The sequence below is a fragment of the Myripristis murdjan genome, chromosome 5 (genome assembly GCF_902150065.1).
Source record: "Myripristis murdjan chromosome 5, fMyrMur1.1, whole genome shotgun sequence".
NCBI classification, from domain to species: Eukaryota; Metazoa; Chordata; class Actinopteri; order Holocentriformes; family Holocentridae; genus Myripristis; species Myripristis murdjan.
Genome location: NC_043984.1, coordinates 23,863,753 through 23,888,396, shown reverse-complemented (window position 1 = coordinate 23,888,396; position 24,644 = coordinate 23,863,753). Strand labels below are relative to the sequence as shown.

General features: G+C 42.2%; 3 protein-coding genes across 5 annotated transcripts in view; 1 reads left to right on the top strand and 2 right to left on the bottom strand.

Moving 5' to 3' along the window:
- The first annotated feature begins 980 nt into the window (after positions 1-980).
- myl9b (myosin, light chain 9b, regulatory) lies at positions 981-7,025 on the top strand. Its single transcript, XM_030051198.1, has 4 exons — positions 981-1,069; positions 4,698-4,901; positions 5,446-5,607; positions 5,762-7,025. The coding sequence occupies exons 2-4, from the start codon at positions 4,718-4,720 to the stop codon at positions 5,935-5,937; spliced, it is 522 nt and encodes a 173-aa protein (XP_029907058.1). The 5' UTR covers positions 981-1,069; positions 4,698-4,717; the 3' UTR covers positions 5,938-7,025.
- Positions 7,026-7,305: 280 nt separating this feature from the next.
- Positions 7,306-15,301, bottom strand: tgif2 (TGFB-induced factor homeobox 2). The gene is made up of 3 exons (XM_030051197.1): positions 15,034-15,301; positions 12,725-12,966; positions 7,306-11,567 (listed from the first exon to the last, which is right to left on the bottom strand). The coding sequence occupies exons 1-3, from the start codon at positions 15,050-15,052 to the stop codon at positions 9,900-9,902; spliced, it is 1,929 nt and encodes a 642-aa protein (XP_029907057.1). The 5' UTR covers positions 15,053-15,301; the 3' UTR covers positions 7,306-9,899.
- A 4,531-nt stretch (positions 15,302-19,832) lies between these two features.
- The window catches only part of dlgap4b (discs, large (Drosophila) homolog-associated protein 4b), a 31,169-nt gene continuing 26,357 nt past the window's right edge, over positions 19,833-24,644 (bottom strand). For all 3 annotated transcript variants that reach the window (XM_030051934.1, XM_030051935.1, XM_030051936.1), the window contains 2 exons: positions 22,537-22,707; positions 19,833-21,540 (listed from right to left, as the gene is read on the bottom strand). In XM_030051934.1, the coding sequence (XP_029907794.1) occupies positions 21,298-21,540; positions 22,537-22,707 (414 nt within the window). In that variant the 3' untranslated portion in view covers positions 19,833-21,297. The remainder of the gene's footprint in view (positions 21,541-22,536; positions 22,708-24,644) is intronic.

Genomic DNA, 24,644 nt, shown 5'->3' with positions numbered 1-24,644 from the left:
GGTGCACAGATGGGACTTTACACAGCTAACAGAACTGTACTTGTGTGTTGTGGTTTTCAAAGAAACCAGAGACACAGTGACATCTCCGGTGTATCATGCTAATGTGTTTGCAAAGCATGTAAAATCCTAATGTATGCCTACTGAAAAATGACCGCCTTTGCATATTTAAAGTTGAAAGATATCCAATGCAAAAAGTATATTACAGCATACATGATGAACTGCCATAATGAGGTAATGAGGTAATGATGATGTGACAGAATTTACAAAGCTCTGTTTAGAATGATGCATGTGCCCCAATGGGTTGATAGAAACAAAAAGTGTTAAATGTTGCTGACAGCTCTTAACAACCTGTAAACATGACTGCTGGTGTAAAAGAGTCTAGAGTTTAAGGAACTGAGAGATCAATAACAAAAAAAAAAAAAAAAAAAGCAAGTGCTTATTTTGAATATGTGAAAAAATCTAATAGATATTCCTCCTGTGTTTCTTGAACATAACATGATGGAGAATAGTGTGAGCAACCACAAAACAGATGTTCCAGCCATGATATAACTGAAGCTGTTCGCTGTACATCCAGGACGCAGTGGGGGCCACACAAACTGCCTATTTAAGGAGACCCATCACTTTAGACTTAACAAACAATAAGAGGCCTCTGGCTTTTAAAACTCCAGCATCTGCTCCTATCTCTCCCTCTCTCTTTCTTCCATCCACCCTTCCACCATACAGAGCCTCCTCCAAATGTTTGGGCCCTTTTCTCTAAATAAGGCAGCCTTATCGTAGTTCCTGTCATTTCAACCCTTTTCCCAAACATCCCGAACGGCGTCTGTGGCAGTAGCAAGCTGCAGCCTGTGCATTCTTTTTCCTTGTATGGAGAAATGCCCTGGACTGGGACGCCTCTGTTTGGGACGGCTCAGCCTCTTCATTGGCCGGGGCAGAAAGGGGAGGGACTCTTGGGGAGTCTGATGCTTTAAACAAACTTTTCAGTAGGACTGCCTGCTTCCCTTCCCACTGCTCTGTCGGACCAAGACAAAAGGAGTTTGAGGACTCCCAGATAGTATTACCTGAAGCCAAGGTGAGAAAGTTTGCAGTTTCTACCTCTGTATTACATGTATAGAATATAAATAGTGTCACAAAACTCTTTGATCTTTGATGTAGTTTAAAATTAAAGTCTGAATTCTTGGGGCTCAGTGGTGCAGTCATCAACTGTCAGTGCTGAAAGTTGGGTGAGTGGGAGGATAAAGTTACAAAGAGATACTGAGATGGATCTTTGGTTCAAGACACCAGATCAGATGCTGTTGTGGCTTTCCTCATCTGCTGATCAAGGTGTAGAGGGTGCACCTCAGATAACTGTGTGTGTGTGTGTGTTTGTGTGTGTGTGTGTTAGAAGTTTACTTCCATCTCATCATCACGGAACATTACACAGAGGAATTTCTCTATGCCTCTGACCCATTTACATGTCTCTCTCTCTCTCTCTCTCTCTCCGTCTCTGTCTCTTGCGTGCTCCCTCTCTCCTACACACATAGACACACACACAGACATTTGGCGCACTTCTGATGTAGCAGCTGCCATATTTGTCTTTTAATAGCTGGTGAGAGCTTAAGTTCCACTTCAGTGTGTTTGGGTTTGGAATTCCTGGTCGTTGGCCTTTTAGTCACACACAGCGGTGGTGACCTCGTGTGAAGAATGACTGACTGACTGCTTCATGGCATATCAAGGTGTGTGTGTGTGTGTGTGTGTGTGTGTGTGTGTGTGTGTGTGCGTGCCTGCATGCATGCTGGACAGAGGGACTCTGTCATCCAAAGGGATGGGGGGTGGTGGTGGCGGGGGGTATTCACAGGCTGACTCTGGTGGACAGAGAACAAATGCAAAACTCAGTACAAGCCAAGCTGCAGCATGCCAGCCAAATGCTTACGTCGATGAGGTCAAAAATAGTTGTTCTCAGCCTCTCTGTGAATCATTGTTGATCCACTCTGCAAAGAATGTCGGAGAATGTAGCTGTTTTCGTGGCACCACGGTCAGCAGGAGAAGAAATCCGTTTTTCTTTTTTTCACATCCACACAGACTATGATGAGATAATCATACTAATCAAAGAATTTCACAGACAGATATCTTGTTTATTGATGACTTGTAGAGATAAAACACCAATCACCTTTTCTCAGGAGACAGTATCCTCTCTTTGAAGCCAAACAAGAATGTACAGGCACGAGATAACAAGGGAATTCCTAAACTCTGGCCCAACATGGGACTGTTTACATTGCAGTCCCTTCACTGAAGACCCAATAAACCATTTAACAAACTACAGCCACATAGCTGCAGTGCAATTTGTTAAAGGGTCTGGGTTAAGGAAATTAAGGGAACTATGAGAGACTTTATTCTTCGGGGCGACGGAAAGAAAAGCTCTAATCAGACTGAAGAATTCCTCTGTTCCTGAAACCTTGAAATGGAGCTGGACACTGTTTTGTTTGCAGCTTCCTCGATGACTGTGTCACACAGTGATGGGAGAATCAATGGGCAAGGGGCCAGAAACACACTCTTTTCAGATCTCTAAGCTTTTTTGCTGGCTGACATATAATAGAACCAATCACACAGTAGTGAAATGAAAGGAACAAGCAATCTAACATGTATCTGTTGAGAGAGAGAAGGAAGAAAGTGCAAAGACTGACACAAAATTCAGTGTTTAGTGCATGTTGATCTTTATTTTCTTTATATCTTCACTGAAAAAGCTTTATTTGGCATAGGAGTAATCAAGACATAATGTATTAATTCTTACCCTGATAGCTTTGTACTGAGAACCAAAACTCAAAACATTATACTTGGATTTAATGTTTTCATGTGGCCTTGTAAAGTAAATGTCGCTCTTGTTAATTACGAGGATGTAATATTGTTATATCACGTATTCATAAAAATTACATACTGGACATAACTGGGAGTGATTATACCGCTTTGCATTGGCAATAAAACCCAGGTTATGAGTCTATCCCAGTCACATTACACTGATGAGAACATTCATTTGTATAGAGATCCTCTGAGGGAGAAACTTTATACTCAACAGAAAGAGATAAAGGGCTGTGCAGGTAGGCAAAGTAACACAGCCTTCAATAGCTTGTGAGTTCTGGGAGGACTGTGAATCATACAAGCGTCAGAGTCAACTCACACAAAATTTTGGGACTGCTCCACCCAGTTAAAATGGTAAGAGTCACAAAGCCCTTGGAGAGATAGATTTTGCTAATATAGGGCAGCACAGTGCTATGTATAAAATGTTACAGTCCCGAGTGTCCATAACTTTAATGTGGCATACTGTACCCAGGGCACGGATGTGTATTTGGCTACAGACAGCGCAAAATGTTCATATACTCTGAGTAACTTAAAGTCAGGGAAAAGTCACTTTATTTTGGCCACTGAATGAAGCAGTTTCAAGAGAGGCTGCATTTACATTTGATGTAACATTTGATTTGATGTTAAAATATATATATATATATATATATATATATATATATATATATATATATATATATATATATTTCAAAGCATTTGAATGTAAATGATGCAACTCTGCTTGACTGCTCATGTCTTGATGTGCTCCCCAAAGCCAGGTGATTGTTTTTTGAGGGAATTTTGAGACTGTATTTCTGAAATGTTACATTTACTAAAATGTGTGTACTGCAATAAATAAAAGCTTAAATTATAATTTGTAGAGGGAGTGACAGGCCTGGCCATTAAATAATGTACTGAATTACTTGGTCTAGTTTGGGATTGCCGATTGATTTTGGATTGATATATGCACATTCACTCCTGCTTTGGGAGATTGATTTTTAAGATGCAAATTCATGGCTTAATCACTGGCCATGAGAATGAACATCTCTCCTTATAAGGCAGACAGCTTTGGTGTGAACAGATCACCTGAGTGAATTGCTGAACTGCATAAGTTAATGCTACACATTAACATCACCTCAGTGCTTCTCAATGCATGATGTCATACCACATTATGTGAGTCATCAGCCACATTCACCTGTTCCTTCCTGGACAAACAAGTCAGTCTCTATCTTCTCTCTGCCCACTGGGTATGACACCATCGCAGTACAGACAGACAGACAGACAGACACACACACACACACACACACACACTTGATTTTTGTCGCTATAAGGGAGACAAGTCCCCACAACATGGCTGCGCAAACAGATTTATGTCCCCACAACATTAGTAATACCTGGTACACACACACACACACACACACACACACACACATGGCCTGACATTGAGTGACAGATCTAATTCTGGCAGCCTTTGAGAGTAACTGCAGTGTGCAGACATGTCATTTTCACACCCATCACTGTAGCCGACAGTGCCTACCAGATCTGTGATCTTCTCTGTATTCAGGAGGAATGTGACGCTCTCTTGAGAGAGAGTGAGAGAGAGAGAGAGAGAGAGAAAATAAACAGTTGCCCTGCTTAAGGCAATCTAACCCAAGGCACCTGGTCTAAATGCTTTCAATTTTAGTTTTCTGACACAGAATACAGACAAATAGCACACCACATCCAGTTTTTCTTATCTATTCAAATGGACACTAAATGGATACTCAATCATTTTTGAGTCAAGCTTTGTTTTAAGCAATATTCCCATGTATTAGTTTCCTGAAACCAGCACAGCATCATTATCCTCAGATCTAACCCATTTTCTGTGCCTTTTGACAATATTGCAGGCCCACATCCAGCTGCCACCATGTCGAGCAAGCGTGCAAAGGGAAAGACCACCAAGAAGCGCCCCCAGAGGGCCACCTCCAACGTCTTTGCCATGTTCGACCAATCCCAGATCCAGGAGTTCAAAGAGGCTTTCAATATGATCGATCAGAACAGAGACGGCTTCATTGACAAAGAGGACCTACACGACATGCTGGCCTCTTTAGGTTAAGAGCTGACTGCAACTGAATAGCTTAACATTGAGCTTTCACAGTTCTAAGATAGACATTTCTTATATAGATCAGGCACTCAAATTCAGAAATGTGCTGCTTTGAAAATATTCATGTTAAGAAACAGGGTTATTGTTTGGTTGTATGTACACATAAAAAGGAAGCATTCTCAAGGGTTGTTTGATTAGGGTATATAGCCTGGTTTGTCACTGTAATGACTCAAAGAACCCTCTGATTTTTAAATAAAATAAATAAGACAGCATCAAAACAATGCAGCAAAGAAAATGGCCCAAGCATTCCTGTTAAAAGAATGGGTAAAGAGCCACCTAACATGTTATTGCCATGGGCCTCCTTGAGCTACAGAAGATAGTAAAAAAGGTCCTAAGCCACATCCACCAAATTTTTGGATATCCATGCCATTAATCCTGTTCTCTACAAAAGTTGGTAGGAATTAAACAGGGTGTCTGATAACCTCAACAAGTTTCGTAGCAATTCTAAAGTCACAGTCTCAGTCATGTAAAAGTATTTTGGTTGTCCTCAGGTAAGAACCCCTCAGATGATTACCTGGAGGGAATGATGAGTGAAGCCCCAGGGCCCATCAACTTCACCATGTTCCTCACCATGTTTGGAGAGAGGCTCAACGGAACAGACCCTGAGGATGTCATCCGCAACGCCTTTGCCTGCTTTGATGAGGAAGGATCTGGTGAGGATCCTTCCTATATGCATTTGTAGTACTGTGAAAAATAATTTAAGTAAAAATGTTAAAAAGTAATGTTGAAGTAATGCTAGGGAAAGTGTACTTCCCATTAGGGCATCTTTGGCATCATGTAACAGCTGAATGTTTTCACCTGATCTAGGTGTGATCCACGAGGACCATCTGAGAGAGCTGCTAACCACCATGGGTGATCGCTTCACAGATGAAGAGGTGGATGAGCTGTTCCGTGAGGCGCCCATTGACAAGAAGGGCAATTTCAACTACGCCGAGTTCACCCGCATCCTCAAACATGGCGCCAAAGACAAGGATGATGAGTAGAGGGAGAAAATGACTGCCTCGGGTCCCCACATACATACTGCACCACAAATCAATCCCTGGTCCCTACCTCATAGGCACATGTAGGTCTAAGAGAGATTGCACATTAAGAGAATTATACTCTTCTTTAATAAGAGGGCAAAAGTGGGTGTGGGCATGTTGTTCACAAACATTGCATTCATTCAGATCTGCACACGTTTATGAAGGGCAGGGGCTTGGGATTCATTTGGGATCCAGGGCAATTTTCTGCAATACACTCCTTTTCAACTTTTATTGTCATTAAAGATTATCCATGAAGAGAGGTGTATCACAGTATTTGCATCTCAAACAAGTCTCCTGCGGCTTTCAACTCCTACCACAACTCTTTCTGCTGTTCACAAGAACTTGGATGGGTGAAAGTGCATTAAAATAGGCTTCAGCCACTTTGCCTTCACTTGTTTTGTTCTTTGAAGATTGGTGCAGGGAGGCTGGTTTGACTTTTGAGATGTATCACACCGGTGTGTGTATGGGCTGTCAAATTCAGCACTACACACCAGCCATGTTTACCTCTTCCTGCCAATTAGCTATCACATCTGCACAAGCACTGCAAGATTCTCCCTCTCTACAATAGCTGAACCCCTCTATGATGGAGATGGATAAAGAAATAGAAAATATATTGACTTTCTGTTGTTGTAACATTTTGACAATCAAAAGTGGTGAGTACTTACATTTTTTACATATTAAGTGAGTCATTCCTCAAATGTTTTGAAGTGGTTACTAGAACTCGAAGTCTCAAATTACATTCCCCCATCAAATGGTTGTGTATTTCTTGAAGGATCATGTATGTCTAAGTTGTGAAGGAACTCAGCCTTGAAATTGTTCAGTCAAATATGTAAGTCTTCGTACTGCCTTGAACACAAAGAAACTGTAGATGTTTGCATTTGGGATGTTTGAAAGTCGATGTATGACATTTGTGCCTGACCACTGAAAGGTCCTTTCTTTTAAAGAGGTGTCTCCCAGTCTCTCTCATTTCATGTTAAGGTCACTTCAATGTTCAGTCCAGTGCTACTTTGTAATTTTTATATGGTAAAAATAAAATCATCCTTGTTCTCGGAGAATGGACTTTTTAAAAGGAAACCTGAAGAGCATTCCATGACATTACCTTATCATTTCAAGTATATTACATTCTCTATCTCTGCTCTCTCTACCCTGTAATCTCTACCCTGCAATGCTGGCCAGTGGTCAGTCCCTGAACAGCTTCAGTCTAAAATAGTCACTATGTTGTTGCCCTCTCAATGAACTCTCTGCTTTGACTGGTTATTTTCACAATATCCATCAAAACAAAGCTTAAGATTTTATGGGCAACAAAAGAAATAGAATAAAGAGGATTTATGAAAAATTGAACTTTTATTTCTCTGAAATGCTTATACAAAACACACATTTAAAGTTAAGGCATATATTGCACAGACTATTGAAAAGTTTATGTAGAAGGGGAGGGGGTATACTCCCTCAGTCCTAGTTTTAAGGCACAGCAGCCAGTCATACTGCCAATGGTCAGTCATGATTCACAACATGAACTTGAAACATTTTAGAATGCATTTGGTTGTAAAGAAACTACACAATTTGAGATAAATTCATGCCGAAACAAACAATGGAAGAAAACAAACCTGACCTTGAAAATTATTTACATGCATTATCACATTGTCTGATCAGAGTGTCGTTTTGCATCCTAAAACCCCAATATAAAACCCTATATAAAAACTTCCTGCCTAATATTCAGCCATTTCCAGTATCACAACCAGTAATGTGTCGTCAGAGTGACATGAAGTAGCGTCGATAATACAAACATTTTTCCCTACTTAGTATTCTACATATGACCCAAGCCTGACCATGACCGGTGTAAATTGAGGTATAAATGCACATCACTCTACTGAGTACCTGTAACACAATGCCCTACAGTTAAACCCTCTACTGACAGGCACAGAGCACAACTCACGAACTGGCAGTGAAGAGGGAGAAAAAACAAAAATAAAACAAAAACTGAAATACAAGTTAGGGTTGGAGCATAAGAGAGACAAGAAAATATGTGGTGGTGGTGGGGGTCAGTTCTCAGCAGTGTTCAAACCTTATAAACAGATATCCACCCTCAGTCTTCTCCTACTCCTTGCACAGGCGATAAATGACCCTTTGTACAGACCATGGTTCAACAGCATTGGTAAACGTACAGAAGACAGAAAAAACAAAAATTCTGGGCCCATATTACGTGATTTCATGCACCGCACATTTTTGCTACAGTATATTCACAAACAAATCCAACATTAAATTCCACACCATGCCATTGTTAATAGATCTCCAGTTGGCATTCAGCCATATATTGTGGTATATGTTAAGTTTCATGGAAACTACAACCTTTATGAATGATTTGAAATTCTATAGAACCCATTTCACTAAACACAAGTGGAAAGCACAAGTGATTCATGTTTTTGTACCTTCCGCGAGAAAAAAAAAAAAATTCAGCTATCACATCAGTTATTTCAGTATAAGCTACATTTGTTTTGCCAAGACACTAGAAGCACTGACTGGCCCATCCAATATTAAGACATTTTGGTTTGAGATACAATGACCAAATCCTAAGGCCCCATTGGCTGGGAAATCTTGACAATTAATCAATCTCATCTCAAAATAAGAGGAGCGAAAGCTTCTGTAGCACACTTCACCCACTGGGGCAAAGATTAAGGTGGCACCTCTTTTAGCAAGCATAATCTTTTCTACATCAGGGACTATAAGGGCTTGGTGGCATCGGTTCACCAAGCTGCTCACTTCACCACTAAAATTGATTTCCATAACAGATCTAATGTGACCTTCTCCACTCATGCTATATATTCACACAGGCACCTCCCGCCAGAATTGTACACAAGAGATGAAGGTCACATTAAATGACAGACGTAACCAGTCCTTTTTCATAAATACATACACAGAAAATACTGCTTCTTTGTTGAGAGACTACTTAGGATTGAAACTGGCGAATAAAGAAACCTGTAGTACTTGACAGCTTGTGTTTTTGAGGGACAAGTGGTTGAGATGACAATTCATGAGCACCACTGAATCCCCTTAGCTATAAAAAGGCAGGAGGATGAGGAGATGGGGGAGTGAGATGGGGACAGACGCATAGCAGGCAAGTCGTGCAGTCAGGCACACTGCAGTACAATCAATTTCCCTTCCGCTCGTCTCCTGCCACAAAGAATGAAAAGGGGGAGGGTGGTGGAATGCTTACAAGAGGTGAAGGACAGACTAAAAAAAATGTAAAAAAAAAAAAAAAAAAAAAAACATCATCTAAAGTGCACAACTATCATGGAGCATAACGCTGGTGTGGACCACAGAAAAATGTCATGTCCTCCCCCCATTTTTTTTTTGTTTTTAAAATTGCGTATGGGTATGGGTGACAGGCAGCCTGGCCAGTGATGGTGTCAATACATTTTTTTACATTCAAGAATGTCCAGTACTGCTACTGAAGAGGCTAGCTCTGCTGGTGCTGGCAATTACACAAATCAAAATTTGATACAATTTAGGGATATTTTCCTCCTTGCCCCCTCACTGAGAAGTTGGAACAATGGAAAGGGACTTGAAAATGGAATTTAAAAAAATGTAATATACAACATTTATCCTGCATTGTGGAATGTACAGTTCAAGAAATGGCATTAATGTGTCCTTACCAGTAACAGCTTCCATCGAGAAAAGGCTAAACAATAAAAAGTTGCTCAAACAGCACATCTCTAAAACACCTTAAATCCATCCACTGACTTCGTCCCAGTTTACACAACACAGGAACCATTGCTGCACATTCTGCAGGCACAAGCTTCACTGTCAAAAGGGACTAACAATGAAGATACATTCTCCTATATACAGTGCTGGCCAGCCTTTGGGAATGACAAGCTTCTCTCCTCCCTTGTATATGCACAAGACAGAAAAGGCGCTAGCTCCAGCTTCTAGTTAACAGTTTCACTCACTGGGCGCAAGCTGTGTTGTGGGCCCCACACTGTGGTGATGGGTGTCTTTACCACAGGATGAGGACTAGGGTGTCTGGCCTCACCATGGACCATGCTCCATACGCTGGGCACCGCTGCTGGATTCCTCTGGGAGCCACTACTACTGCTGCTGCTTTGGGAGGATGGTGGGGGCTGAAGACTAGGGGTGTGGTGGGAAGCTAGGCCCAGAAATGGAGTGACTGTTGGAATGGAGGAGGCAGAGGAAGCTGGGCCTGAGCCAGGAAGAGGGGCTGAAGCTTGGGCTGAAACTGAGATTGGGGTGTCATCAGGAGCTTGAGATGATGCCACGGTTGTTCCAGGTGATGGACCTGGAACTGTTACTGGTATTAAGGGAGATTTGTGGAGAGGCAAGTAAAGTGGAACTCCTTTGGGGGTTGGGAGGGAGGAAATAGCTGGCGAAGAGGCAGCGGGAACAAGCGCTACAGTTGGGCTTGAAGCCTGGCTTGGAGCAGCTGACAGTGGGGAACGATTAGGAGCAGGGACTGAGGTGGTACATGCAGGTGGGACACTGATTGACGATGGCACTGGGATTGGCCTTGTAGCTGGCACTGACGAAAATGTAGGACAGGTAGTGAGCACTGGAGCTTGGGCTGAGCATGAAGCTGGAGGTGGCAATGGAGGTTGGACTATGGCTGAGGCTGGAGCAGCAGTAGCTGGCTTCTGAGAATGAGGCTGTCCTAAGACAGAGGCAGATACTGGCACTAAGGTTGAAAGATGGGTTGGGATAAGCTGGGGCTGGTTTGGACTGGAGGCTCGAGCAGTTGCCTTCTCTAAGGGGCTCCACAAGACTTTCGTCATAGGAAGTGGAGACTGCCTTGGAGCTGAGATTAAGACTGGAGCTGGAACTGGCACAAGTGGGGCTGCTGAGGACAGTGGTACAGCGGTCTTCACTGCACCAGGGGTTGTAGCTGAGACTGGAATCACCATTGCCTTCTCCATCAGACTCTGCACTCTGGAGGGATCCATGACTTGTTGGCTATCCTCTGGAGGTGGGGTAGGGCCCATGTCACTGCTGTTAGCACTGTATTGTGCCTCTATCGCCTCAGCTTTTATAGGTTCTGCAGATCTGCTCTGGCTTTCTTGAAGCCTCTTCAGGTTCTCCTGTTCTGCTGCCCTTTGCAGGGCTGCATCCACCAGCAGCCTCAAGTCACTGAAGTCCTGGGTGGGAAACAGCTCTGGAGGAGTGGGGGGAGGCGTGTTAAAGAGCCCACTAGTGGGGCTAGCTGCCGTTGCCATGGTGGTGATAGAGGCTGCATTTGCCCCTTGTTCCTCTGCTTCCCTCAGAAGACTTTGTGTGTCCAGCTTCATCAGGGCCTGGACTGAGCCTTCCCTACCAGGGTAGCCTGCTCCCGTTAGAATAGCTGTTGCTGTGCTTCCAAGGAGACTGAGGTCCAGTGTGGGTGCAGAGCGGATGACTGATGGGCGTGGTTGAGGTGAGACAGTGGAGCAGGGGCTCTCAGGGGAGCTGGCTCCGCCTCCAGTGGACGGGCGGCCTTCACTCTTCCCAGCAGCCTTACGGGAGATCGTGAACTTGGTGGGATCTTTGCCATCCTTGCGTAGAAGGTCAGGGAGGAGTCGGCGACGTGCGTTGATGAACCAATTACAGATCTGGAAAAGGAAATTGTTTTTGGCGTTAGTTCTACTGATACTGACCTTGTGCATCAATATGTTGTAGTACTACTTAAAAAAAAAAAGAACACCACCACCACCTGTGTATGAAACAAGATGGTGTGTGCACAGCAATTTAGCCACTTTTCCTTGTGGGCTTATGTTAATATTACTGTTAACTCACAGTGGAAGTGGGTTGTTTTTACAGGGCAAGTTCAGACACTAATAATTAGCTGGAATTTATAAGTCAACTCAGTCATCACATTCAAGATCTAAAACTGATTCAAAGCCTGTGATTTGGAGTACCATAATTCCACCCATGCATTTTCTATCTCTATCTGCAGTCTAGGCCTTGCTTACCCCCTCTAGTGGTACAGCCTCCCACACAGAGAGACAGAGATGAGAGCCCTCAGACAGCTGGCAATAATGAAAGTCTGAGCTGAAATATGCTGAGCCACAAAGAAGGCAGCCAAAGGCATTCCAGTGAAGTGACTACATAACAGCAAATTCTGCTGCTGCCTCACTCTTATCTGCAATGCTTTATCTAATACAGCTTGTCTGTTTGTGCGTGTCTGCATGAGTAGAAGGAAAGAGGAAATGTCTACTATTGGTGCGATGAAGTGAAAAGGGAAGGCTAGGAAAGTGTCATTCTCAGCAGCGCAGCACAGCACAACCGTCTGAATGTTGTTTTACTTCCACTGGTTCTGTGCTGATGAAAAGGCTAGAGAAACTACTGATATGCATCAGTATAAGAAATTTAAGAGAGTATCTTGTATCAGTTATAGTCTGATTCTTTGTGTCCATCTAGTTGAGAGCAATTATATTTCTAGCTTATAAAAAAAAAAAAAAAAAAGTATTCACATTTTAACGGCAACTTAATCCATAAAGAATCTATGAAATCGAACAAAATTCAAGCTCATCTGCAAAACCCATGAGGGACATAGAGGAAAGACTATTGACTGGCAACATAGAAAAAATATTTTTAACACTATATGTGTACATACATTTCTGCATCGGAAGTAAATACAACATTTTCTACTGGAATGCAGCAACAGTGGGAAGCACAACTGACATTTTCAAAGGTAAGTGCTAAATCCTGCGGCAAAGAAAAAACATCCCCTGCTGCTCCCCAAGAAAAAAACCCCTCACCAACTTACCTGCAGCACAGAGAGGCTGGTCTGGCCTGACAGGCTGAGTTTCTCCTGCTCTGAGGGGTAGGCGTTGAAGCGGTGCTCATACAACCAGCTACGCAGAACCTGCACCGCCTCCTTAGGCAGGTTGCCGCGGCGACGGCGCTTCCCCGACAACCCTCCTCCTGACAGGTCGAGTGGGGAGCCATCATCACTGTCCGACATGGCTGAGGAGTGCTCCTGCTCCCGGAGACGCTCTTCTTCCAGAGCTGAGGAGAGGGAGCCGAGTGCCAGTCACTTTAACTGTGTATTGTGCAAACTGTTTTGTTTACCCACCCTGTTTACCAATTTTACAAGATATTTTATTTAAAAAGGGTGACCTTTGATGTGCCTTGTCATGCCCCAAATCAAATGTGGGAAAGGAAAATAAATGCTCTCCTGTTGTGACTTACTAGCCTATATGCTTCATCTAGCATCTACAGAAATGGATTTTGGTTTGAGTCGCTTTCATAAACGAAATGTACAACCTTAACAGCATTTGTTTCTTCTCTAATTATAGGCGTCAGGTGAGTGGACATTAGTCAAAGTTTGCATTCTATTACTTGGCAGTAGACAAGGGCATAGACATTGCCAGTGCTAACTTCCAATTTTTTTTTTTTGTTTGTTTTTTTGGCCAAATTTAGAGTAAGGTTTGCTAGTGAAAGCAACATGTCCTTAACAGATGTTTCAAACAATGGCCGAGTGGTTTGTACTTTGTTGTGGTTTTCAGATCTCTGGCTGGCCACTGGAGGGAATCTCTCCTCAAAATGGAGCATGCCTTATCCCAGGGGTGGGCTATAGAATGCAGTAAATGTCTTTCTCTAGGCCTGGGTGAAACCTGACCCCTGGGGCAGCGCCTGTCTTCACAAAGGAGATTGTGTGCATATCAACATCACAGTGGCCAGTAGCCCAGGAATCTATTGACCATGCAAAGGGGGCTGTTTTCACCTCATGCCAGCACAGCTCAGACTATTGGGGCAGTTGACAATCTTTTGAATTCTCCATGCCTTTCTCAGTGAGTTCTATTAGCCAGGGCAGCAAGTGGAAGAAAATCTAGGACTTACAGTTAGGTTAATTACCAACAACTTCAATACTTGTCATATTTTGCTTGAGCTGAGTGCTGCTTACATCCAGCATTCAAAATATTATTTCTTTTAAACGCATTTTCTTATTTTCTAGAAATTAAGCTACAGAGTTTCCCCTGCTTCTAAATCAATGATGTCACATTGAAATAGTTATTGAAAATGTGTAGAATTAACTAGATCAACACTAAAATTAAGTTTATTTGGGAGTGTAAATTCTGCAACACACTGTGCGCCCTTAAAAAATGTATACATATAAAAAAATACAGCCTTCCATTCACAAAACAACAAGGCAAATCCGTGATTTAAATGCCATCTTCTGATTACTAGCTTTGTGGTAGACAATGTTCAAGCCCATTACAATGTTACTTACCATTTCAATGGAATGGATACATTTTCATTTTATTTTATTTTATTTTATTTTTTTTGCTATAAAACAATCTAAATCTACCTAGATCCAGCCCATTTGGTAAGCATTTTGGCTATTCTAAGATCAAGAAAAAAAAGTTTAAGACAGATGTTTGAGAAGTATCTTGTGTCAGTGCTAGCCAACTTTTTGCTAGGTCACTTTGACAGCCTAACTTTTTGTTTACAAAATGTCCCCTCTGCCCTCATACCAACACGTTGGTAATCTGGAAGGCCCGATAATGAGGTGCTGGTGTTTTATGGATACTTTGGGGAGGGAAAAAATAACCCAAGTGGCCTTCGGTTTTATAGAGCCACTCCATTTACCTTACATCACACTCTACTTTAAAAGTTAGTATTTCAGTCTAGTCGTTGGGAATGCCAGTCCACACATTCAACCTCAACTTGTGAGTTCAGCTCCCTTTCTCGTATTGATAGCGAGATAACCCAAGTCAGATGATATTCACCAATTAAAGCCCATCGAATAATGCAAGTATGGAAATTTAACCGCACAAACCGCAGGATTGCCTTCGTAAATTAGCCATCTGGAGCGCACAAAGGAGTCAGGCAGGAACGCACACCCTCCCGCATGTCGCTCCGCCAGATGGACACCATGCCTGCCTCCAGAGATAACTAGCTGGCTAGCTGTCCCTCCAAATTCAAACACAAACACACGCTGCATTTGCTCGCAACAAAAAGCCGCATTCCAGGCAAAAGCAACAACAAGACACACCAGGCGTACAGGCAGACACTTTCAGGGTGATAATTACGCATGGCAGTGATTAAAAACACGATGATGGGGCTGCTCACCTCGTTTCAATGGTTTCATTCTTTGTTGATGGCTTGCTTGAAAACACGCAGCTGTCCAAGTTCCTTGTTGTACAATGCGTGCCCGGGAGCCAAGCGTTGGTTGACACAACGGGACTTTCTTCCAAGACGCTCAAGGTGCTGCTCTTCCAGTGAGTTCAAAAGCTCAATTTTTCAAATCTGAGGCATACATGTGTTTCGCCGGACAGCCTGTTTCCATCGCATTCCCCGCTTTCTGCTAGGGCAAATGTTTTCGGATTTGTGTCGCTTGTTCCCTTTACCTGCACGCAGCAGCGCCAGCTCTTTGCCAATCTTGACAGTGGGAGCTGGATTGGTTCCGCCTCCTTTCCAGCAGCGAGCCAATCACGGCTCTCCGTCGCGCCTCCTGGGCAGCCGTCATCCAATCACAGCTCTTCGTTTCCAGTAGACGGGCCCTGTGTCATTGTGACTGACGGGCGAACCATTTCATTCAAAATACAGCAGACTACAGTGATTGAAACATTGTTATTTTCCAGACATGACACGATTTCCACGGTCACTTCAACACACACATGCATATACACGGCTACGTAATAATCTTTTCAGCAAACAGCGAGATAATTTATCGTTGCGGTATAGGAAAGCCCCGTCGTCTGGCTTGGCTTTTACGTAACGTTAATCAAAACGATGTTCCAGTTACATAAATCATAAGCATCGAAATCGTCTGTGCACGACCGCATTTGACTACTTTCAGTGTAATGGATTACGATATTTGCACCGTAATCCTTATCTAGTGTCGGTCCTGCTGTGCAGCATTTAACATTATGCACACATTTGCTCTACATATAGATTGCAGTGTGGTAAGGCTGGTAGATGAAGTGGACCTTAGAGATGCAGCACAGTGGTTTTCAAGTGGGGCCCTATAAACCCTGAGAGTCCTTGAGGGATTCCTGGATTTCCCCTGCAAAAGAGCAGGATTTGCTAACCCCTTAATGGAGGATAGCACCATACAAACCTGCTTGTTAATCTATATACAGAAATCAACATGTCCATATAAACTTATATAGTTATACATATGTACAAGTGCAGGCTTTGTGATGGTCTAATATATCTTGGGCTTTGAGCTGAAAAGGTTTGAGAACCACATGTTAAAATGAGCGCTGCTATAAGCAAACTATCAATCAATAGGTCTTGTGCAACACAGACAATGGAATGCAAGTGCACTCTATTTAAAATAACACAGGGTTAGAGATCCAGTTTGAATGTTGGATATGTTTTGGAAAACACTTACAATCACTTATGCGTTATTGTTGTTTGTTTCAGATGTGAGCCGAGTATAACAAGAACAATTTGCAAGAGAAATTAAACTATGCAGTGAATCATCTTCCCCTTGAAAACCTCATTTCCTTCCAAATAGCATCAACAGAGCGAACAATTTAAGCCAAGATGAACCGTCTGAGAAAGTATTTTATGCATTTTATTGAATGTTACCGCTTTCCATTATACATTTGAACACCATTTGAAATAGTATAAATAGATCTACAGCATTGTAAAAGCTGAAGCTTTTCAGTGTTTTCTTCTTATTTACAGAGGACAGTTTAAACAAGCATGGGGGGCAAGGTTATTAGAATTTCATCTTAATATCAAACAACCCATTTACTCAGCTTCAGTATTGCACATATACTTTAAATGTTACCAGCGCAGATATAGTGACAAGAATCTTAGTAAATGTTCTCAATTTAGGAACAAACACACCCACGCCCCACAACTTTGCCTCAGTGTATACCCCTTTTAAACTAGATCCCCAAAAACCCTGAAATACACACAGCCTATAACTAGAGTATTGATATTGAACAAATCCTAGTCATTAAAATATGTGCTTGCTTCATAAAATATTTAATCTAGTATTTTTATAGACACTTTTGCTACATCATATCTCTTGTGGTAAGTTCTCTTGCCCCCCAACCCTTTCTCAGTTTTATACCCAACCCAGTGGAAAGAAGCAGAGATGCTAATGAGCTTGTTTTTGCTAGCAGGCCTTTGGATTATGGGAGTTGGATTCACTGGTATCCCAACTGAGGTATACTCTCTTCCAGGGGCTACCCTGTGTCAATTTCTATATCTCTTCTGTTGATCCATAGTGATTTAATTATCAGTCTTGGAATGCAGAAAATATGGTAAATACATAAGACAGTCTTTTGTGGATCGTCAAAGCTTCATATTATGTGTGATGATGTATAAACCTGATCTTGTAATAAAAAATACAGGTTTAAAATAAAAGGGTAACATATACATTGAGTATTACAGAGGAGACGGTAGAAAAATATGCCCATGGTCACATTTTGACAACAGCAAATGGCAAATCTTTCCTCCTTGTACTTACCATTTAGAGATTATTTGTAACGAATAAACTGCAAATGTGCTTTACTGAATTTTATGGATGACAGCATGTTCCATGAAGTTTACTGCTGTCTGGTTTCCACAATGTAAAATGAACGGGACACAAAACATAGCAGGGCTGCCTCCAAATGTAGAGACATAATTGACTTTGAAAAATGAAGTTAAGTCAAAACAGTTTCCTGTTTACGCAAATGTTGGAAGTTTGACAGTGCTGTCTGTGAGGGCAAAAGCCATCATTCCTACAACATGAGACCATTCACGCCTCCAAATCAACGGCTTACAACAAAAACACACACAATAGAACTGTTTGGATCATGGATAACCATCCCCAGGAAATGGACCTAGGTGTGTCCCAGTGATAGCTGTAGCTCAGAGGTGTGTATTGAAGTGGACTCCTGTTTAAATGCATGAGAATAGCTCTTTTCTCCCTTCAAGTATGTCACTGACATCTCTTGGCTTTTTACACATTCACTTTTTAACAGGCTGCAAAAGTATTGCCTGTCATCTTGTGATGGTTAGATCATGGAACAGCTTTCTCTCTGTCTGAGGCCTCCTCTCTCAGCGTATTCAAGATGCAATACTGTGTTTGATCTGCATTCAAGGCAGGCACAGACCATGAGTTTTGAACAACAAGCAAGGTTGACAGCTCTGCAGGGTTTAGTCCTGAAAACCTATCTGCATCAGAAAATGAAGGGGACAGGTACTTTATGGATTAAGTTTGTGAAAGTCTTGAAAATCAGTATTCTCAGAGATGGTAGCGGTTGCCTGTGGTTAGGTGAGGTTTAGTGAACTGCAAAATGTAGTTATGGAACCACATATATGTGTGTGTGTGTCTATATGTGTGTGTATAATTTCCCGGGAAAGGGAAATTACGCACAGCTATGGTTCAATTTATTCACATAGCTAATTTCAGAACAACCTGCCAGACAAAAGCTTTTCCCTGGTAGTCAGAAATCAAATCACACCAACAACAGAGCTTCAGCCACACAAAAAGCTTTCAGGTGCTAACGATGCTAGCCACCCAGTCAAATGGAAGGGGCATTGACAGCAGCCAAGTAAGAGACTATTGACACCCCCTAGCCATTTACCTAGCTGAGGGTCATCCACAGCAGGCAAACACAACAGCAAACAAAGGCCTGCCATCAAGAGAAAGCTCTTGCCAAGAAAGAGAGAGAATGGTGGTCATTGGGCTTTTCCAAGTCAAAGCCCCAGGCTGCATTTTTGGATCACAGTGGGTGTTGAGGAGGCATTAGAGCAGCGAACCAATAGGGTAACATTGCAATACTTTCACATAACTAATTAGCAAAGGGGAGTTGGGTTTGTTTGCTGACCATTTGGAGGTGACCAAATGTGTGTGGAAGGCAGGCAAACAACTCACTGAGTTTCTTCTAAGGCAAGTCAGAGTTGACTTTACTGCTTGACTTCTGTAATTTGGGCATGGAATCTTAATGCATGTTTGCAAAAATAACAAAAACCACACCTATTTTTTTTTCTAGTTGAGAGCTTGTTTTGCCTGTAAAAGTGGCTTTAGAAAAGGATGAGACAGATTCATACTTTGTAAAAATTTATAATGCAAGCAATGATTGTGTCCCCTCCACTCAAAGAAATACTGACAGAAATGACTCAAATGTTGTTAGGTGATGTGAGTGACTTTTCATAACACACATCTACTGTACCTAGCTCTGAGAACTAATCACTACTGCTGTCTAGAGGTCAGTAGTGTAACTTCTGGTGGGATCGTTATTTGGGAAGTGAGAGTGCTTGGCCAGGGGAGAGGACAGTGTTGTCTGGGGAGACTCAGCAACAGAACAGCAGCACTGAAACTTTTCAAAGCTGCAGCACAGGCTGTCATCTTTCTAACGTCCCAGTTCCTTTTAGTCATACACACACCATAATGGTTGTACACGTTTCTCCCCATTTGATGTATCAAGGCATTGACTGTGTTTCTGATATTAAAGTTAGTGTTTAACAAACAAGACTTGGGCTGTGTTTTGAATGGGATACTACCATACCACACATGCCACAGTGTTACATGTTGCATACAGTGTGGATAGCACAAGTGGCATCCCATTCTGAACGCACCCTCAGCTCTGGCCATGCCTCCTAGCATGCAAATTTGAAAATATTAAACTGGCCATAGGTTAAAGCCCAATGTGTGGGATTAGGCTAACAGCCCAGGCCACAAATGAGCCTTTAGATTCACTGCAAAGTGAAAAATGAAACAGAGTTCACTTATTTTGCTAAAAGTGAACATCTGATTTTACATTAAGCACTGTTACTGTTTAGCACCCTGCTGCTGACATTTAAGTGATGGAAGAGATGAATTTAAAACACTGAATTCATCTTTGGCTTATGCAATCTTCCATGAAAAAAGCAGACAGCATTTAATAAAAATAAAAACACAAATGATGGAAAACACAATGACCAATGTATGTAATGCTTTAATTAAATATTTTTCTATAAATAAAAAAGTGTGGGCTGTTGGGATGAAGCTTCATGGGGATAACAATAATGGTGAGAAAGAACTGAGCCTGTTTTTGTCATGAGAGGGGAGAAAAATCAAGATGCTTTTGAAAATGGAGAACAAAATAACTGCAAGACATGTAAATCCTAGTGTGTATCGCCATAGTTACAGACACTATTACCCTGCATATTCAACCTGCTGCTTTACTTGAAGAAAAACCCTGTTTTCATTTGAAATGTGTATGAATGCTTGAATGCTTGAGTGATACTGATAAAAGCATCAAGAAACATTAGGCTACATGGATGGAGCAAAAAAATCTGAAAAGTGAATTTTCGTGTATGTGCAATAACAGCAATGAAAATGCCAATGTTAATGGAGCACAAAAGCAAATGAGCCTAGAAGGGACTTAAATATATTTTCCCCACAAAGAAAATAATATTCTTCAGGTTATGGCCACTGTCATACAGACTGATGTACATGTTGTGAAATTTTGGAGAAGATCTTCATGCCGGGTCATCACATTTACATTGAGATGTGCTTTCATCACAAAATCAAGAGGCTAAACTTAAGAGATTTTCAAAGTGTTTAAAATCGTGGACACAAAGCACTTTCAAGGACACACTGGAGTTTTAACTGTCAGAACTACCTCATTATATTTACTCCTTCAAACCTGAATTTCAACCTCAGTATGCCACAGTCCAAAATATTCTTAATAACCTGATCTAAATGGAGGTTTATACAAAATAAAGGACAAATAAAAGTAAACAAATAAATACAACAAGGAAGACAAGTGTGAGTCTGTGGTGTGTGTAGTGTATACGTAATGTGCGTAGTGTGTGATGGCCACAAGGTGGTGTTGTGCAAAGCTACAGGATGGCCAAGGATCTGGGAAGAGAGGAGGAGGATGGGAGACAGAAAAGCATAAATGCTTGACCTCTGTCCGCTTAATAGATCTTATAGCCAAGATAGAGGAGCTTTTAAAACAGTCTTGATATAGTTTCTTTAGGAGATAATGTCGTAATAATAATACCTTCGTTAACAATTTTCATAATAATCAAGAATAGTAACAACAAATGACAAAGTTCATTGTCTGAGGTTTTCAATGGCAGCCTCAAATGAGGAGTCCCCTGCTTTATAGTCTGTCAAGCCCCACAAATTCACGCTTTCTGTTTCTGAATCGTTAAATATGTATTTGTTGCCACCAGGACCAGCCTATGTCGGTCAAAATGCCCCAAAGCTCCCTCCCTGCAATTTGCCTCCCCCCAGTGGTCTCTGAGAACTGGATTTCTCTTTTACCCTTTCCTCCATCCATCTTTGCTCTGAGTAGCTCATTTACATTCCAATAGTTTTTCTCTCCTTTCTCCAGGTATGTCAGACACAATTATCTGTCTTTTCCTTGCACCCTCCATCCTTCTCTCTCCCCCTCAGAGGCGAGTCTGGGCCTCAGGGACGTAGATCTCAATGCTGTCGGCGCTCTCAGTGGCTGAGTTCTGGCGAAATGAGGCTGCCTTCTTGGCAGCCAGCAGACGCTTGCGCGCCTCCTGTCTCTGCTTCTCCGCCGAGGCCGAAGAGGAGGTGGACGAGGAGTCTGCGCTCTTCTCACGGCCCAGCGCTGGCCGCCCCTTACCGGGCTTCTTTGGCACTGGAGGGGCCGACTTCTCCTCGTCCTACAGGAGTGGAGGGATGGGGCATGCCAGGCAAAGGGGAAAGAAGAGAAGCCAGTGGGCAGAGAAAGAGAAGAGGCAAGAGGAGGAGAAAGGAGAAATGAGAGAGTGAGAGAATGCAACATGGAAGCTGTCTTCAAGAGGTTATGCTATCTATTCAGGCAATTTTGGCAGACATAGGACTTTGACAAAGACATTTTGACAATGGTGAGGTTTACATAAAAGCTTGGAAGAACATTTTTTTTTTTAAGTATACAAGGCGACAGACATAGAAAAACATTGACAGTAAAGACAATAGGTTAGATTACATGCAGAAATATAGATGAGACAACACAGTCAGTAGTATGACAAATGCATTTTTCCAAGACATCAAATGGTAACATGTATTGGTGAGCATGTTGGATAAAACTTAAAAGGAAAAAAGGATTTAAGGCATCACAAGACACAATCACCACATTTGCACTGGCCAAGCATCATAGAGCTACACAGAGCAGCCAAAAGCATTTGAACAGACCTATCACCATAGATGAAAGACAGACACTGAAAGACAGACGCACTGACAGGCAGAGACACACACACACACACACACACACACACACACACACAATAACTGACAAAGACAGACACACACACAGACAGACACTTTAAGAGATGGAGAAAATGCAAGATTACATTCTGTCGCATCAGCCAGTGCTTCTTAGCCATGCTCCACTGCAAATTATTTCCTGCAACATGCATGCTCAAAGCAGGGCCTTCTCCTTAAATACACCACAAACAGCCCTCTTTGAGGTGACTTTTTCCATGCATGCGTAAAGGGATCTCTCTGGCCCCTTTGCGTAGGACAGGGAGGCCCTGTTAGTGTTCACCCCACACAGGGACAGGGTGAGTCGAGGGGGAGATAAAGAGTGGGAGAATGGTGGTGGTGGTGGGAGGAGAGAGGCCGGTTTCGGCGGCTTTCCTACCCCAGCCAGGGCACTGGGCAGCAGGGGTGGGAAGTACCTTCCGCTCAGGGGGCGAGTGGGCAGCAGCAGAGGGCACCGGCTGCCAGTCATTGGACTTGAGATGATAGAGTTCGTCGAACTTGAGGCTGATGTCCTCTATGGAGAGCTGTAGCAAGTCCCAGAAACCGGCCAGATCCTGGGCTGTGGGGCGGGGATTGGCATTCGTATTCTGACAAGAGGAGTGAAAATGAATGAGTAAGGAGGGAACAATGACGAGAGAGGACAATGAGGATAAAAGATGATAGATGGTGTATGAAATAATTATGGCAAATGTTGTGGAAAGTAAACAGAAACATAACATTTTGAACAGGTTAGACTTATGACTTAACATTTGAATTAATTCATATCAGCAGGTTGAGGAAATGAAATAGCCCCACAAAGAATCTTGCTCCAAGTAAACCACATACATACTCTTTTCCTGTTTTCTTCTAATCCCTCATACACAAAGTATTGCTCTATCCACACTGAACACTAGAGGGAGCTATGTGACAGTACAGGCTGTATTCCACAACAAAAAGAGTCATCCTGTTGAGTAAAATAACACAGGGTGGAAATGCACTATAAATGTTTTTACACTGCCAGTGGACAGAATATTGAGCCAGTATGTTAGCAAACTAATGATTTAAGTTTAAGTTAAGTCACCACTGAAAATGAATAATCTCAGTGGAATGGCAAACTCAGAAAATAAATAAAGGAGTAACTGCTCAATATGTTACACAAAACAGAGCACAATTATTCATGATCCACAGCCAGGTTATTATCAATAGTAACAACAGACCATCCTCATTTTTATTTGGAAATAAAATGCTGCCTAACCATTTGTTATCTATGCAAAGTCTGCACAGATGGTACATACAGATATAAGCTAATCCTGCTCCAACGTCTTTTCCTCTAACACAGCCTCTGTGTTTCTGAAGCTCCAGGCAGGCTGGCCTTTGTTTGGACAGGCTCTGCTCTGCTCTCCCTGCTGTCTCTAACATATTCTGCATATTTAGGTAGACGCACAGACTGTTGTGACCTCCGTCCAGACTCTTTTGGCAAAACACACTGCTGCCGTGTTTTGTCATGCTAATTCACCCGTCAAGATCATGAGACAGCTCAGCAACCATTTTTTTGTGTTGGGTTGAAACAAAGCATGAGATACGATTAGGTTTACTGAATATCTGCTATGTGGCTTTTCATAGAGCTACTAAATTTGTTCTGTCATGTACCAAATGTTTAATACATGATAGTTAGTTCTTGCGAAAGGAGCAGAAGGTTCCTGCTGGGGGATGTTTTGTCTTTAGCTGTCAGAAGTGGAAGATACACTTTCCAGGATGTGATAAGACAACAAAAAGTACATACTTGAGGCTCTCCAAAATGGATTTGTTTTGAAGACACTTATGAGCAAAACACAAAGGGCAATCTACTCAGCAAGCGAGTAAACTCTATTAGGTCTCCGTGTCTATCTGACTGAGTTGATCATTCATCAACTCCCTCTCAACACTCAGAGATAGACTGAGCACTAAGACTACATACTTCCAGGATCTTCGCTCATAAGTGGCGCATTAACCATGCTACACTGTCCAAAACAATGGCTGCTTTGCAAGCTGAGTGCTCACATAAGAGACGGTAATACATTTGGACAATGATGATGCTGAACAGTCGCTGCAAAAAATAAAAGTGCTGTCATTAGCAGAATGTCAGGCCGAGGTCAGCTTCATCTCACAGACAAGAACTGGCCTTAACTGGTTCAACTGCACTGAGATCAGTATAATTATGTGATACAACTCAGAGGGCTCAGAGACTCAGAGAAAAAAGTATGGGACAGTGACACTGATGTCCATTTACTATTCATGCTTAATTTGCTAAAGTAATAGGGAAAAAAGTTAAAATACTTCAGTTTGGTATAACATCGGTAGCTTTCAGTACTCACTGAATATTGTCATGGGAGCTCCTGAGCATCTCAAACAATGGCTGTCTTGTGTCAGTCAGTAGGGTTACCACATGCCAACTTATGTTGTCCTTCCAGTAGTCGGAAATACCCATACTCTTGGCACATGTACTAACTAAACCGGACCGGCCACAATGTCATTAATCTATTGTACATGTTCGTCTAGCCATGCT